Here is a 15,086-nt window from a genome sequence, read left to right as displayed (position 1 = left end):
GCACGTGGGCAGGTATAGCCCCGATCACAAGGCCTGATGCAGTAATGGGAAAAGACCACACGCAAGGAAGTTTGATATAAGAGTCTTCACCTAATCAAAGCATGGTCCTACTTAGATTCTCACCCACAGACCAGCAGTCTCAGCATCACTTAGGTGCTTGTTAGAAATGCAGAATCTACAGATATACTTAGAATTTACATTGTAGAAAGATTCCTGGGTGCTTCATGTGCACCTTACAGTCTAAGAAGCACTAGTGTCCAAAATAGTGAAAAGGAAGAGAACGATCCCCTTGGGCATCAGGGAAAGCATGAGTGTCAACAGGCGCTGGGCGGAACTTGGGAGGATATGTCCAGATACGGATAATTACGTGGGTAATTTTGAGTCAGCTGTTAGTATGGATGTAGATAAAGTTTCTTCCAAAGTCTGTGTCTCTAACCTAAATGCACTTCTCCTTTCCTTTTCATCTCTCTTGCCTCCTCTGCTTCCTCTCTGCCCCTCCCCCTCTCAGGAACAGTATAAATTTGTATACGAAGTGGCACTGGAATATTTAAGCTCCTTTTAGCCCACTGGGACGGGGAACCTGCCAGAGCCCAGAGGCTGCTGCAGCCAAACCCCCTTTCCTGTGAATGGCAGTGACTGGGCTCAGGGGCTACGAGGCGGCCCAACTCCAAGGAGAAGACTGGTGGTCCCGTGTTCCGTGGTGGGCCCTGCACCTTCTGAGGGGTCTCCTGCAGCTGTGTGGGTGCTGCTCCCAAAGGCCCAGGCTTCCCTTCCACATCCAACCAGCCACAGCCACAGCCATGTGCACGTGCACCCATGGCAAGGCCCTGGATTTTTTGGTTCCCAGACCTCTTGCTTTCGTTCTTTTCAAGTTTGTGAATCTCATGGCAAGCCGACTGTGTTGAGTGTTGGGAAGTGACAACTTCAGCAGCACCTCCCCGCCTCACTTGTCCTTGAGAGTATAGGAGATGTATGTTCTGTACCTCCATGCCGTCACGGAAATGATGGGGTTCTTGGAGGGGGGCGGTTCCTGCTCAGCTGCCTGCTTAGGCTCCTTCAGGGATCTTTGGCACTGGACACCTGCCGGTCTGGATCAGTGTGACCCTGGGATGCTCCTGAGACCACAGCAGAGGCCCCCGTTCTCACACATAACCTGCATGGGGCCTGGCCCGATACCATTTTGAACCTCCCCCTCCCTCCCCCAGCCTTGGCCTTGACCTGTCATTCGCCAGCCAGCCAGCCCGTTGTGTCCACAACCCTTTGATAAAGGTTCTCTTTGCTTTTTTGTAATCACTGGGAGGGGGAACGTGGAACGTTGCTGCTCTTCCCTGTTTTGTGAAAAGGAGCCATCTCTCAGGGGCAGGGCTCTGGCTGACCTCGTGTCTCTTGGGTGGTGGCTTCCTTTAGGAGAGAGGAGATTTGGTTATTTTCCAAAGTGTATAGGAAAAAAATTTCTTTGGCCATGTAAAATCTTAGTCTCACGTCAGAGTAAAAGGGGGAGAGAAGTTTGGATGTGTAACTATAAGACAAATCTCTAAGGCCTGTAATCTTTCCTGGCAATGTCCTTAAAAGATCCCACACTAGGATAGCACTGCCACTGAGCAAGGGCGACAGGCTAGTTGGAAGATGGTCCCTTCAGATGGGGCAGAAGGATACCAGCTTTGTGCACAATCTTGGATCTCCAAATCTGAATTCCTTCCTAGAGAAACCCCTAGCTGCCATCTTGAAAAAGGCCATCATGGACCCAGTCATTCTTTAGTTTAAAGTAGGCCAAGGAGATCACACCCCAGGGGTCGAGATCTTGTCCAAAGTGTGGGTGAGTCAGTGACACGGAAGCGATATTTGCTGAGCATCTACTGTGCAGCGGGTTTGGCACTTTCCTTATGACATCTCACGTGGTCCTGGAACCCCGATGAGAGAACTACTAGCCTGTGATCTCCACCTCACAATTGAGGAAACGGAGGCATCTTCCTCCTTGATGAAATTCTGGGTTCCAGAAAGGCACGTTATGGGTGATAAGACTTCTTTGTACTGTTTTCTGCATCTTTTGCAGCAAAGCGGTTATTTTATGGAGGGAAAATAAGGCCAGAAATTTCTGAGCAAAGCATTCTACAGTGGAGTTCTTTCTTTCTGATGCAAGTTCTTCTGGGAAGCCCAGTATCTCAGATATATTTTAGTAACTCCTTCCCAGCTCCCCAGGAAAGCTAACCGCATCTAATTTCTAAGCCAGTGAAACAGTTGCCTGTTCCCTCAGGCTATGAGGTCTGCAAGCCAGGCACACGCTCTACCTTGGTCTCTACTAGATGTTCAGGCACAGTATGGCCTGGGATCTAGGAAGTTCCACTTGGAGGCTGGTCTGGCCCCAGACTGGGGATGAGGAGCACATAATTCAATAAGGCACAGTTTTTCCCCCCAAGAGCTCACTGTGCACAGGGGAGATTGAGCCCCAGTGTGGAAGCGGTGAAGCATACAAATATCGTATGAAAGTGGGAGCAAGGGGCCCTCTGCCTGCGTAGGGCTTCCTAGAGGAGGTAGGATCAATTCCAGCTGGGTCTCAACAGGTAGAAAAAGGAAGGAAAGGAAATCAGTCCAAGGGATCAAGATATGTAGTGGCAAAGAGGTGTGACAACTCCTTGGGCCTGGGTGGGTGGGTGAGAGGTGAGCCCAGCTGGAGCAAAGGGCGACAAGGAGGGGCAGCAGGAGATGAGCCGGGTCAGGGAGAAGAGTGTTTCCCCAAGAGCACAGACTGACGCCTGCGGGCAGCAGGGAGCAGGCGGAGCTGCTGAGTGATGTGCTCGGCTCCGTGTTAGAAAGACCCCCTCTGGGGCCAGTGGGGCTGCCCCCTTTCCTTTCATCAGACACTGTGAAAACCTTCCCTTAAGCTTTTTAATACCACATCTATTTGTCTGTCTGCTCATTATTTTGTTGCTGGAACATAATATGCAGTGGATCATGAGACTCCGCTCTTGTGAGAAACTCAGGGTCTCTGCTCTCCCATGGGGCAGGGTGACCAATGTAGGCCCATCAGGATGGGACATGAAAGAAGCCCACAGAAACTGTCCCCGTTGGCATGGGCTCTGGGGCTGTCTGGAAGTCCAGGGACACCAGACGTGATCAAGGGTTCCAAAGGAAGCATCTCAAGGAGAAGGAAGGCAAAGGAGCTCCCCAGTGGACTCACGCTTCTTTGATGGGTCCTTTCCCGGGTGCGCTTGAGCAGGTCCCCAGGCCCAGCTCCCACTGGCCGTGCCGGCTTCCCCTGGCCCCAGCCCACTGCTCCAGCCAGCCCTCACAGCCTTCAAGGAACCCGTAGCAGAGCAAATTGAATGCTCTTTGCTCAGATCCTGCCTCATCCATGCGGAATGGGGGATTTATTCTGCTCTGGAAGGGTGACAGAGCTGGCAGATAAAAACGACACTGGCTTCTATCATTTCAAATGGTAGGAATTTAAAATGTGACTTTAGGGAGAAGAGAAACTGTAAAAACTCGGGCCATGGCGGGGTAACCAACCCAGCAAGGCCCAGTGATGGTCCCCCAGTTCAGCCCCCATTTCCTCAAAACCCAGCTGCTCCCCAAAGAAGGCAGGGCAGTGAGCAGGTCTCAGGCCAGTTTACGGAGGAAGAAGTTAAGGCTCATGATGGGAGTTTCTTTCCTAAGACCCCCATCGCGTGCGTGTCGCAGGGCATGTGGATGGGATGGGGGCACTGATGCTCTGGAATTAGGACTTGATCCATTCCCTGAGAAATAAGAGCAAACACTTGTACCCCCACTGTACCCCCCGCCCCGACACCACTCCACTTAGAGGATGGGCTACCTTTTACAATTCAGAGGAAAATAGTATCAATCTCTGAGCCTCCACATCAAGAGCTAGCCTCTGGTCTCTGAGGAGCCAAGGGGAGTGCCCCCACATAGTATAGAGCCCCACGGCTACCTCCTAGGTATGGACCCTGTTTGGAGATGTGAGAAGGAAGCCCGGAGCTCTCCCCAAGCTGCATGCATGTGTGGCCTACATGGCTCTAGGAAAGATCTTGGCTGTGCCTCAACAGTGTGTCCTTTCACCCTTTCTGGGCCTCACATGACCACAGCAGAGGGATCAGATGGCTTTCAGTGCTGTCCTCTCTCTGGGTGTGGGAGCAGTGGCCTGCCAACTGTGAGCCTTCACAGGAAACAGCAGGCCCTGTGCTGGGGACTCTTAACAAGTGAGCTCACTGAATTCCCCCAACATCTCTAATATGTGTTTTTAATTGTCACAACTTTACAGATGAGGAAACTGAGGCTCAGAGAGGAAAAGTCACTTGCCCACAGTTCCCCAGTTAGTGAACAGGGGGAGCCAGGAATTAAATTGACCCTTCTGACTTCAAAGACAATATTTTTCCTCCATTATGTCTCAGGTTTTCCCATGGGTCTACCCATAATAACAAAGACTGTGGTGAAACAGATAACCCAATGGATTTTGTAAAGCCCAAAGCAGACAAGCTTAAAATCCCTCCACAGTTTGTTTTACTTTAACAATTCATGCGATACTTGCCTTCCACTCTAATTTGCCTGATTTACTAGGACTCTGTTTTTAAAATGATGTACCCTGGTCCTTCATGTGGCTTTGGTCCCCTCAACTCCCTATGATGGACCCCAGGGAACCATATCCCAGTCTGAGAGGCACCATGTCTGGCCATGCTGCTTCCTTCCTCCTGAGGCTAATTCCAGGCTCAAGACCAGCTCAGTTTCCACTAGGCAGATCCTTTGGTGTGGGGGTACTGTGACCTCACCGTTCATGGGTTGACCTCAAATAGTTTCTTCCAGTTAGATGCTGGAAAGAACCCACTGGCATATCCCAGAATGATGAGGATGTGCCCATGTGGCATAGTGAAGGGTGAACCATAATATTCTAAAGGGAAAGGATAAGATGTACACAGCCTTTCTCAGCAGATTCCCGAAGGCCGGGACTTACAGAAGGTGTGATGTACTTTGTCCAGGTAGAGTCACATGGTTGCTAATATGAGCAAATCTAGGGACATGATTCACATGAGGGGTTGGGGTCTGGAAGGCTTCTTACTTTACTTCAACCACACATACTTAGCTCCTGCCACATGCCAGGGCCCTGGAAGGGGCACTGCCAGGAAGCACAAGTTATTTTGGGACAGCTCATCTCTTGGTGAGGCATGGGGCAGCAGTGCAAAGAGCTTAGTCTCTGGTTCAAATCACAGCCCGGCCATTTCTTAGCTGTAAAATGTTGGGCCAACCAATTAATGAGAAAAGATGTGAAGAAGAAAAAAAAAGGAGACTCCGCCAAGGAGAAGGCACAGATTTGGAGAGCTTTGGGCAGGAAAATAGGAAGGCAGGGCCAAGAAGTTGGGACCCAACAGATACACTCAAGTATGCACATGAACTACAGGGCAAAGTGGTCATTTTAGTGGCCCAGCAGGACAGGGGACAAGGAGGGGCAGCCAGAACCACTGGGAACAAAGGTGTCACTTTAGAATAAGTTTCAGTGTCTTGGAGAAAAGATTATAATTTTCCTTCTGACCAACCAAATCAAGTCTATCCATCCTCTGCTCCCTGTTGGTCCTCGCCAGGGTCCACATATCCTCAGCTCTGGCATGAATCCCTGTTGTGTGCATAGAGGTGTCAGTCTACTTAGGCTGCTGCAGACCACAGAAGGGAGGCCCAGGGAAGGAAAGACTGGCAGGTACCATGTCATCTCAGCAGGAGTAACTGTCCAACCCTAACCAGAGACACTGAAGGAGATGATAATTCCCCTCCGCCTCACTGCCTTAGAACAGAATGAAGAAAGCCACCGTCCTTTTGCCTGTGTGTGGCCACTCCTGAGCTAAAAAGACAGGCCATCAGCACCCAGCTAAGTCAGGAGGAGTGCTGTGGCAAACATGAATAAGCCCAGAAGTAAGAAGAGCAGGATGCTAACAGACTGTGCTGGGCCAGATCTCTGGGGTAATCAGCACCCACAATGGTAGACCCTAAGTCTGGCATCCTAGCTATCTAAGAACTTGGTGGGTGGTCCATAGGGGCTCATACAAGGGATGTGAGAGGATTCAGGATGAAAGAGGCTATAGGTAAGACCCCTTTGGGGCTGGATCACCATGTAACCTTCTGGATCTGAGAGGTGCTCTGGATAATGGGATTTGGACCCTGATTCTTGGTTGGAATGTTCAGAGAATGAGCATCTGGGGGCAGTAGAGCATTAGACAGGAAGCTATTGGTGTGAAGGCCTGGAGCTCAGAGTACTTGATGTAATTCATGGTTCCTTGGTGAGTGGAATTCTTAGGTTTGGGGGAGGAGGGGGAATGTGAGGTAACCTGTGAGCAGCACAAAACTGGGTGAGCATACCTCAGTGCATTTGAACTTGTGAGTCCAGCTCCATAGGTCTCCCATGAGATGGTCTGACAGACTCACCATGCTCCACCTCTCCCATGGAAGATTAATGATGGAAGATGTTCTTTGGGTCAAAGCACCGGGGCAGTCCAGAGGCTCTGAGGGCCAAGTGGTGTCATTCCAGGTCAAATAAAACGTCCCAAGGGTCAGGCAGAATGCTAGTGCCCATATGCTCCATAGGCATGTAGATCATTGGAGAAATTCAAGCACAGTTTTCGTGTCCCAGGTCACTCCTATGAGTGGAAGTAGGACCACTAGGTGAAGCCTGATGACTATAAGGAAGAATTTGCTGTATGCCAGAGGATAAGGGGCCCATATCAGCAGTGGTCCAGCAGAGCCAGACATCTCTTTAAAGGGAATAAAGAGCATTGCTGAGGTGACCTTTAACTTTCTTCCACCCTGGATGACTGATATTTAATGCAGCTGGGACCATATTTGAGCTCCTTCATTTATACAGAGCACAAGACCAAGGCTGGGTTTGGTTTGTGCAGGTTAAAATTTCCTGCTCTCCTGCCCAAGTCTTCCCACCGTCCAGGCCAAGATGCTGCTCTGGCCCCATTGCCAGGGCTAATCCAGGCTGGTTATCACCAGAATATCTAGAGAGAATAGATGCTTTGCCATAGACCCACTTGCCAGCAAGGCCACCAGTGGTAGCCAGAACCAGTAAAGGTCCAAGGAGGACCCAGAGCAGGGCTTTGTTCCCCACACACTTTGTCTCCAGAGGTTACTTCTACCCCACTCCCAACTCGAGGCCTGTTGGAGCAGACCGCATAATGCAAAAGCACAGTGACTCTGTTGGCACATAATTGTAATCATCTCCAAAGCATCCATTTCATTGCCAAGTGGATCCTGGGCTAGCCCAAATTAACCCAGGCTAATCCATGTTGGCAATCAAACTCAAAAGCACTTTTCTACCCTCTGTTTTCACCCTAAATCAACTAGCCAACAAAAGGCAAGGAGTCAGGGCTTCTACCATTGCCCTGGCTACTGGACACCATCATAGCCCTCTAAGGGTCATCATGGGGTTCCCACACGACTCTAGGGAGACTGACATCCTCACATCCACTGGGCATATGATATTGCATGAGACCAAAGTCTCCACACTGTTTGCAGCCTCCTCCGTGAATCCCAATGGCCTGCACTTGTACAGTTTGGGTGTTTGATAGATAAAGCACGTATGAGAAGCGAAAACAAAATAAATCAACTTTTTTAAAAAGCCAGCACTGTGCTGTCAATGTTCTTTTTTTTTTTCTTTTCCTTTCCAATTCTAGCTTAAAAAACCAGAAGGTAAATAATGTCAGGTCAATGAATATCAGATATATTTTTTGACTGTACATTACAGTGAAGTGTAATCTTTTTACACCTGCAAGTCCATCTTATTTATTCTTGTAAATGTTCCTGACAATGTTTGTAATATGGCTGTGTTGAAAATCTATACAATAAAGCTGTGACCCTGAGATTCATGTTTTCCTAAGATGTTCGCACTGGTTTCTTCCTGGGGTTGGGTAGGAGTGAGAGGAAGATAAGCGGAAGAAGGAAGATGAGAAAAATCTATGACCTCCTAGGTTTCTTTATGTTTATTTAATCCTCACGTCTACGATGCATGAAATGCATATTATCCTCTCTTTGCATATGAGAAAACGGAGGTTCATAAATGTTAAGGGAGTTTACATGATCATACATTGAGCTAGTGAAAGGGTGGAGTCTAAAACAGTTTTCACCCAAATGTGGTCCATAGAGACCTGGCACCAGAATCACTCAGGAAATTTGTTAACAAATTTTTAAGCCCCTTGTAGAATCACAGTTTCAAGATCTGCATATTAACAAACTGCCTGGGTCTAGAAATTAGCTACTGCCGTATAATATATGACCCCAAAACTCAGTGACTTGAAACAGTAGGCCTTTTTGGTGGTCAGCTGGGGTCTGATAGGCCGGGTTTGGCCAATCTCAGCCGGCCTACCCATGGGTTCTACTTCAGGCCAGGCTTGCCTCGGCCACTTGGCTAGGGCATCTTTGCTCCCTGTAGCTCTTATCCTCCCCCTGGGGAGAGCAGGCTAGCCTAGGCATGCTCTTCTCATGGTGACAGGAGCATGACAGAAGACGTCCAATCACATCAGCTGCTTTGAAACAAGTCTGCAACATCCCATGGGATAAGACTGGTTCCATGGCATCAAGAAGCATAGAAATCTACTCTATGTCTTGACACAGAACCTCCTTTTCAACGTTCCAATAAATACTGACATTAGGTACTACACCAATGATGCCAGATGCAGACTTTAACCCTCTCATCTCAGAATGTGGTCCACAGATCACCTACACAGGTGGCCCATGCTGGAGTTGGGCAAGCACTGTTCTAGAGAGGGCCAAAACAGGCAGGGAGACAGATCAGTTCCCAAACTAGGGTGTGAGGCTGCCACTCTCTGAGCTGGATGCACAAGCTCTCTCCAGGTAAGCAGAGAAACAGCTGAAACTAATTCTTCGTGGAGTTTACCGGTTCCCAAGTTTTCTGTACATATCCAGAGAGAAGCATGAGCCATAGAGCCAGAACCCAGGGTACACTTGTTCTGATTCAGCCTTAGGAACCTTGGCAGGGTTCTTTAACCTAAGAGACTTATATGGAGGACCCACCAGACCTTGCCTCCACTCCCACAGAGTCTGGAGAACATGTGCTTCCCAGCTTGGGTCCTGAGTGAGGAACCTGGGGCCAGCTAGCTAGTAGTAATCCTTGCCCCTCTGTCCTTTGTCATGTTAATCTCACTTATTCTGTCTGCTATATTTACTCTTTTGCCACAAATGTAATAGTTCAAATTGGGGAAATAAAATTTATAAAGAAGGAAAAATCCCACATATCTCCTAATAACAAAAATACGTTGGGGCATATCATTTTTCCCCCAAATGGAAATAACTTAAGAGTTTTTACAAAAGTAGCATATACTCATTTGAACAAATACACAACAGATGAACATAGAGGAAGGGAAAGAAAAATAAAAACACCGAGGGAGAAAACCATAAGAGACAGATACAGCAAACTGGGGGGTTGCAGGACAGGCATGGGGGGTGGGCTGGATTGGTGATGGGTATTGGGGAGGGCACTTTTGGGGATGAGCACTGGGTGTCATATGTAAGAAATGGGTCACTGGGTTCTACTCCTGAAGCCATGACAACACTATGTTGTATGTTAGTATGTTAACTAACTTGCATTAAAATTCAGAAAAAAGAAAGAACTCAATACAAAATTGCTTGAGACATAAGGTAGAAGTCGCCACTTCTCAAAGGTGCTTGTTAATATTTTTATGCCATTCCAGACCTTCCTATGCACACAGAAATATATATACATATGCATACATGCTGACAGGCTTCTTTCTACTTAACATCGTATTGTGGTCATAGTGCTACGGACATATGCTTAAATAGCTGTTATCTTTCTTGACACCCTCCCAGGACTCCTGCAACCTGAGGGTAACCTGGTTTGACTATGTCAAAACTCAGGTGCTCTCACAGTGATATCTTTGAACCATCATTAACAATGAGGACGCCTATCCCTGTGTGCTCCAAACCTGGAGACTAGCCAGAGAGGCGCATCTCCTTACTTACCTGCTAGCTGCTCAGGTAGGTCCTAGCCTGGCCCTCTTTTCTGGCTGGACCTGAAGTGTGGGTCCACATCAAACCTTAAAGCACCTTGGAGGGACTTTGATGGGTACCTCTGGTTTGGCTTAAGATCGTCCTCCAGTCCAGGAGTTTAAGCTTTCCATATGAACTCCAGGGGACCTAGAAGCCTTCAGACCCTTAAGGTCACCAACCTGCCATGCAATTGGCAAGAAAGGGGTTTTATTTCCTCTGGAAAGGTCTAGGACAGGAAGAAGAAAGGAACCAAGAGAAGTACAGAAGCAGCAGGCAAGAGAAGGACAGGAAACCATTCTTGGTTAATTTTAGAAAGTTCTTGAACACTTAATCTTTAGGAAGTGCAACTAGACTCCACAAAGACTTGGCCTAAGTAGCTTTCTCTTGAAAACTAGCAAAGGGACTGAACCTGAAATCTCCATTAGCATGCAGTAGAGATATAATACCCCTACAGACATGACACCCACAGACTAAGAACTGGAGGCAGAAGCATAAGAGTAAGCCCACGGAGACTGGCAGAAACTAAGGAAGGTTTCAGTTTCCACAGTCTGTGGATTAGGCATTGGAATAAAGTTGAACTAATTATTCAAGGACTCCAAAGTGCATGTAAAGATAAACAGAGAAATACAGATGCACAGAGAACATATATTTAATATACAAATGAATGACTGTATCAGTATATTCATAGTGATTCTCTCTCTTCATAGAGAACATGAGTAAGTTTTATTCTTTATATGTTCTATATTTTCTAGATTTTATTTTACTCTCATGCCTTGAAAATCCAATTATATTAAAGGTAGGGGGAGCAGAACATAGAAAAATGAAAGCAGACACAATGATGCCAGGAATGGGATCAGGCCCAAAAGACTTGCCATGCATCTAGATCAAGAGGTTCAAAAACTTGGCACTGCCCAACCACCCAGGAAGGAGAACACAGTCAATTAACTCAATGTCCAAAGGAGAAAATAAACCAGTTGCTCAGCACAAATAAAAGTGTTCCAGACACAGAAGCCAGAAGTAATCTTTTTCCATGATTCCCCTTAAGAAAAAGAATGGTTTCTACAACATCCTTAGCAGAATGCAACATTCCCTCCCTGAAGGCTGGTGGCCTCTTGCCATGGAACCGTTCAGTGGAAGCTCCTTACTGGAGGACCAAATTGAAGGGGCCCAGCTACACAGTTCTCTGCAAGTCAGCCCGAGCCAGGGATAGGTATTAACATCTCCTTTTGAATGATGAGGACCCTAACAACTACATGTGCCCAAACAGAAGGTGGATTCATCCCTCTCTTGGGTGGGGTGGAGCAGAGCCAAGAAGCCATCCTCACCCTAGGTTCTGACCATGCCTCACTCCATCCAATCCTGCTTTCCTCTAAAATGCCTACACATTCATTAAAGCTGGAAACTGGGCTGCCAAACTGCTGAGTGAATCTGGGAGGAATTTCCCCTGATTACAAGACACAAAGGGCTGAAATGAGACGCATAATCAGTGGTTGGTGCTGATTCATGGTTTGCTCCCTAAATGATGTGAAGGAGCCTCAAAGATGATGAAGTGGTTCATCCCTCCAGATGGTCTGGTTTCACTAAGAAAATAGGCCATTTGTCCATTTCTATCCCCTGGGAGATGAAATGGCATTAATAAAAACCTCTATGGGAGGGGGAATGATAAGGAGAAACTTGCAGAAATGCATGCCGAGGATGTGCATTTCATGCCCCCCTTCTGTTCAGAGCAGCCCGGAAGGAAGCAGGGAGAGGAAGGAGCATGCTGTCACCAGAATATGCACGGGACTGGGTAAAGCAGATGCCAGTGTAGCAAGCTCACCCTCACCTCTGATCTCCTCTGTGGCTGTGGAGGCCAGGTAGCCTTCTGCAGATTCCAAACAGGGGCAGCCACAGTGCTTCCCCTCACAGCTTTTGCTTCCCACCCCTTAGCTTGATGCTATTCTCTAGGATGCCCAAAGGAACCTGCTTGGCAGTCCCTTGTGTGCCACCCAGAAATGTGGGGGAGTTAGCCGCCCCGCCCCCATCACGATTGAGCAAACTTTGACCAACAGGAGACTGGAGCCTGCAAACAAATGCTTTCTCCTTTCTTGCCTCTGAAGGCAGCTCTGAGCCTTTTTTCATGTAACTTTTCAAATGGTTCCAGAACAAGCAAACAGATCCTTGTAGGAGTAGCCAACTCCATAACACAACCTTGTACTGCCTCTCCCTCTCCTCCCCCCAACCCATCTGATTTACACCTCCTCCCCTCATTGCTTCTTGGAATCGTATCTCCAAATAAAACATTGTCCCAGGCTTGGCTTTGAGGGAGGTACTAGCTGGGAAATTGGGCTAAGCTGGGCACAGTACCCCATCCTCCAACTGCTAATCTGAGATGGGACCCTGCCAACATGCGTAGAAGGCTTCCAGCTGTCCAGTAAAGCTTTTGATCCAGGGACAAAAATGGAGTTGGTGTAAAGTGATTCATATGGGAGAATCTATAGTCACATCCTAGGCTCATCCTATGTGTCATGTTAATTTGCTACTCAGATTGGAAACAGGAGTCCTGCATTCCCATATCTTTGCTGAAAATATGGCTGCCCAATAGACAGTAAGGACTGTAAGTGGCCCCACAGGAGCCCTACTGTGAGCACTAGCACAGTGGGGTGGTTGGCTGGTGGAGCAGGAAAATTCCTGCCCACAAAACCAGGAGCCTGTAGCAACACTTACTCCCAGGCTGCCCTTGGCAGGACATGGCTCCTGACAAATCATGTGGGCAGCCAGCTCTTAATGGGGCAAATTGTGCCAGGAAAAGGGGGGAGGGGTGTCTAGCCAACGCTAAACACAGATACAAGCCTCTTCAGGGCTAATGAAGCTCCTGTCCTGAGAGCCCCAGCTCTAGCTAAGCCCCCCGCCCTCACAGTCTGTCAGATTTCCGAACTGGCAAAGAGAAATAACCAAATCCCACTCCCTTCCCCTTCCCTCTTCTTCCCTTCCCATGTTCTCTGGCAACTCCCAACCCTGAGCAAGCTCAGAACTCCACTTGTAAGGATGAACAAACAGGAAAACATCACCAGACACATGAAAAGATGCAGGAATTCAAAGCTGGGGTTCATTTTGAGAAATCAGAGAAAGTGCCTGACCATAAAATCAAGTCCCTCCCAGGGAAAGAAAGACATTTTACAATGAATACAAATGCAGAAAAACACTAGGTTTCATAACTGAATCCAAGAACTCTTTTTGTGGCTGTATCCAACCAAACAACTGCTGACAACTCTAACCAAAATCAAACACAAATATTCAAAATTAGGAAACAGAATGGATAGTATAGTGAAAGAAAATTACACGGCATTATATAAGGATATTATAAATAATCCTGGAGAATAATTTTTAAATCTTGATCAAGTGGATCATTTTGGAAAAGTATGAATGTTACCAAAATTGGCTCAAGAAATAGAAAACCTGAGTAGACCAATTATCAGAAAAAAATGTTTAAGTTGTTAATTTTTCCCTAAAACATACAAGAACAGATAGTTTTTTGAGTGTACTTGGTCAAACTTTCACACAAAAATCTAATTCTTATGCTGTATGTACTATTCTAGAATAATGCAAATAAGGGAAAGCTTCCTGATTTATATTATGAATATTATGAAGCTAAAATAGTATAGATACCAAATCTGAAAGAGTACACACACACACCTAAAGCTTTTAGACCAGTCACATTTATAAATGCAAACTTTTTTTTTTTACCAAACTATATTATATTTAGCTGCTCTTTTAAAAATAATATGCCATTTTCAAGTAGCCTACATACCAGGAATCCAAGAATAATTCAATATTAGGAAGTCTAAAGATAAAAGGAGAAAGGCATGTAATCACCTTAATAATATTGGAAAAACATTCAACAAAATTAATATCAATTTCTGGCTAAATACAATAGTCTCCATAAGCTAGTAACTATAAGACACTTATTAGCATAATAAGTTAAAATAATGAGTGGAAGACATTATCAAAATCTCCCTGTATCTACTTCTCCTTTCCATCCAGACCTAAAGGAAGATTACACCTTTCTACCTTCGAAATCAGTGGGGTTGTGTGACAAAGTCCTGGCCGATAAACTTGAGTAGAATTGATGTGTGTCAATTCTATGCCAAAGTATTTAATTGTCGGTAAGAGACTCTACAGCATTTCCTTCCCCTGCCTCATCTGTCAAGGAGGTCCTGGATTCTAGATGATGCAGCCATAGGATGGAGGGCCCCCATCAGCCTGGGTCACTGAATCACCGTAAGGAGGACAGTTTCTCCTGGAGGTTACCTGGATCTACAGAGATTTGTGGCATCTAGCCAGTGATCATTTGGAGTTCTAAATGACTATAAAATGCCTAATATAGTCAATGTATTCAGTAATAGAGAAAAAGTATATTTCTATTAAAATCATGAATGCCTACAACATTGCTATTATCTAATTTTTTTGATTAATGCCAATGCAGTGAATGCAATTAGGCAAGAAAAAAGAGAGATTACTTAATGTTACCATTACTATACAAGAAAAAGACATTTTTATTTTCTTCATGATTTTCTGGGTCAGGAATTCAGGAAGGGATCATCTGGCCGATTCTTGCTTAGGACTTCTCCTATGAGTACAATCAGATGTCAGTTAGGGCTGCAGTCGTCTTTCAGCCTTGACTGGTAGGGTGCTGTGGATGGCTCACATACGTGGCTACTGTTGATAGTAGCTGTTGGCTGGGAGGTCAGTTGGGCTACTAACTAGGACATACACATGCGCCTCTCCATGGGGTCTCAAGGCAGTGGGACGCACCACCCGGTCCCCGCCTTCACACAAAGGGGTGTCCTATGACTTCTGGTGGAAACTAAGTGACTTTCCCGCCCTGGCCCTCAAAGTTATATCACATCACTTCTGTTGGGGTTCTACTGGCTATAAGGAATTCACTGAGGTTAATTCTGATTCAAAGGAGAGGACATCATCTCCTTTATAAGGGGAGTGCCAAGTAATTTGCATACATGTTTTTAAATTGACCCAACTGCTTTGTAAATAAAGGTTCAAAATCATCACAACCAATGATGTAAGCCTCGTAACCCCAAACT

At 46.6% G+C, this 15,086-nt stretch overlaps 1 protein-coding gene across 1 annotated transcript in view; it reads left to right on the top strand.

Moving 5' to 3' along the window:
- PTPRT (protein tyrosine phosphatase receptor type T) overlaps positions 1-7,858 on the top strand; it is a 770,667-nt gene extending 762,809 nt beyond the window's left edge. Inside the window, exon 31 of the mRNA XM_029917352.1 lies at positions 509-7,858. Coding sequence (XP_029773212.1) covers positions 509-562 — 54 coding nt within the window. The 3' untranslated portion in view covers positions 563-7,858. The remainder of the gene's footprint in view (positions 1-508) is intronic.
- The last annotated feature ends 7,228 nt before the right edge of the window (positions 7,859-15,086 follow it).

Source organism: Suricata suricatta, chromosome 12, assembly GCF_006229205.1.
Source record: "Suricata suricatta isolate VVHF042 chromosome 12, meerkat_22Aug2017_6uvM2_HiC, whole genome shotgun sequence".
In the NCBI taxonomy this organism is placed as follows: Eukaryota; Metazoa; Chordata; class Mammalia; order Carnivora; family Herpestidae; genus Suricata; species Suricata suricatta.
This window is presented reverse-complemented; position numbering and strand designations above follow the sequence as displayed.